Source organism: Volvox carteri, assembly GCF_000143455.1.
Source record: "Volvox carteri f. nagariensis unplaced genomic scaffold VOLCAscaffold_1325, whole genome shotgun sequence".
NCBI classification, from domain to species: Eukaryota; Viridiplantae; Chlorophyta; class Chlorophyceae; order Chlamydomonadales; family Volvocaceae; genus Volvox; species Volvox carteri.
This window is the reverse complement of record NW_003308532.1, coordinates 1-2306: the sequence shown is the minus strand read 5'-3', so window position 1 is coordinate 2306 and position 2306 is coordinate 1. Positions and strand designations below refer to the sequence as shown.

At 54.7% G+C, this 2306-nt stretch overlaps 1 protein-coding gene across 1 annotated transcript; it reads left to right on the top strand.

The window, feature by feature from the left end:
- Positions 1-409: 409 nt before the first annotated feature.
- On the top strand, positions 410-2296 carry VOLCADRAFT_101471 (uncharacterized protein; the record flags this gene model as incomplete). The annotated part of the gene is made up of 4 exons (XM_002959907.1): positions 410-478; positions 962-1123; positions 1454-1585; positions 2195-2296. Coding segments are annotated over 4 exons (465 nt in total), but the record flags the coding sequence as incomplete, so codon positions are not given.
- Between the last annotated feature and the right edge of the window lie 10 nt (positions 2297-2306).

Below are 2306 nucleotides of genomic sequence, written 5' to 3'. Positions count from 1 at the left end.
CTTTCCCTCCACCTGAACCCCACCTTTCCCCCCACCTTTCCCCTCTGGATGTCCTAAACTAATTAGTTTCCTAGTGGATCGTTCGAAAACTAGGGTTCTCTGTAAACTAGGAATGGATTCTGTACGGCCTGCTGGCGTGCCTTTTGTCGTGCCGCTGTGAGCGCGAGGTGTTGCTGTGGTTAATCCTGGCTTTGCGTAGAGCTAAGCTACTGGTATTAGGGGGTACTGAAGGTCCTGACGCGCATAGGTAGGTTGGTCTGTAGGCCTTGTTTTGTCGCTCCAGGGTGGTGTGCTCGCACCCGGCGGTTCTACCCTTTCATGAAGCCTAGCTTTCATTGCTTTTCAGTTTGTAAGAGGAACTTCTCATGAAGATCAGTGGTCATGTGTTTTTCTGCACTGTGACGCGCAGATGGTGGGTCGCGCGGGGCGGCCCCAATTCGACACGGAGGGCGTCGCCGTCATCATGACACAGAAAGAGGTGCGTGTGTGCATATGTGTCTGTGTGCTTGTGTGTGTGCAAGGATACGCATGTGGGTTTGGGTTTCGCGTGTGTCTGGGTGTAAATCCCCACCCCCCACCCCCCCACCCACGCACACGCATTGGTGCCGTACTCGCCCGTTTCTGACTTGCGCAGCTCCGACCGTTAAAACACACCCGCCCCGCCCCGCCCTTAACTCAAAATCCGAGTTTGATGGGGTAGGGTGGAGTAGTTCCAGGATACGGCAGGGTACGGCAGGTTAGGATAGGGCCGCGTGGGATGGCCGGTAGTTGGGGGCTTTTTTTCTACTAATGTTTTCCAACTAATGTTTTTTGTGCAACTTGCATATATAATTCCTCTGTGTGACATTTTCCCTCTATTCCCCCCGTCTTGTGTTTTGAACGCTACGGCGGTTGATTGGTTGTTTCTCATCTCGCGTATGACCCCTCCCTGTCCCCTGCACACATACGTACATACATACAGACCTACTCCCGCTACGCCAGCCTGTTGAGCGGCTCCGAGCCCGTGGAGTCCTGTCTCCACGACTGCCTCGCTGAGCACCTCAATGCGGAGGTGGTACTGTCGACTGTACGGGACCTGGATACCGCCACGCAGTGGCTGAAAACCACTTTTCTGTACGTTAGGGTGAGTGAAGTAAAGCCCCCCACTAAATAATCCGCAGCGGGGATCTGTGTGTATGTGTGTGTGTGTGTCTCTGTATGGGGGGGTGATTGAGGGGGGGAGCAGTGCAACGGGCAAGCCGGGGGTAAGTGGGAAAGCGGCCCCTCAATACTCACACACACAGACACCCCCTAAGACATGATGACCTCAGACGTGTCACGCCCACGCCCTGAACCACCCTTGAAAACCTTGTAAGACCTTTTAAGTATTATTTTTAATAAAGCACCATACGAATTATCGCTTCGATGCTTACATACACAGACGTACACATGCGGCAATCCCCCCCCATCGCAGGTACGCAAATTACCCCGGGCCTACGGATTGGACCCCCCGGCGGGGGCCCTGGCCTCCGATGCGGCCTTTGACCGTTGGTTGACTGGCCGGTTGGTGGGGCAGGCGGTGATGCGGCTGTCGGAAATTGGACTGGTGGGTGATGGGGGGGAGATGGGGGTTGCAAATGGATGGGGGGGGGAAGGGGGTCGGGGAACCCCGCTGTCGGGGTCAGGTTCCCGGGGAGAAGAGCTTTTCGGCCCTCGTTTGTTCGTTGTGGGGGCCGGATGATGCATGCGGCCGGCATTATTTTACCACCCTTAGTGGCTCCCATCCACACTCCACACACCTTGACCACACACGTCTCAGGACAGCAGGACAGCAGAGGCACCCGCGGCCGCACTGTACTGCTGTGTGCATTTTCGACGACCAACTAGCATTATTGCTGGTATTCTCGCTCCGATAAAACAGCTACGTTTTTCATAGTGCGTCCCGGTTTTACTTCGCTGTGCTGTGCTGTGTGCTGTGCTGTGTGCTGTGCTGTGTGCTGTGCTGTGTGCTGTGCTGTGCGCCCGTCACTGGACCACCAAATGGCAGAAGATAAGATATACACTGCGGAAAAAGTATTGCAGGTTTTTGTTCGTTCGCTTCACGGACGGCGGCTTTTTCCATCATGAACGATTTGCCGTACGACAAATCCGCCACTATAATGTTTTCACACGTGAACATACATACATACATAAATACACACATACATCCTACCAGGTGTCTCAGGACCCCAACACCGGCGCGCTTCGAGCTCTTGAGCCGGGTCGTATAATGGCGCACAGCTACTTGAGACTGGAGACCATGAAGGCCATCACGCAGGTACGTGCGA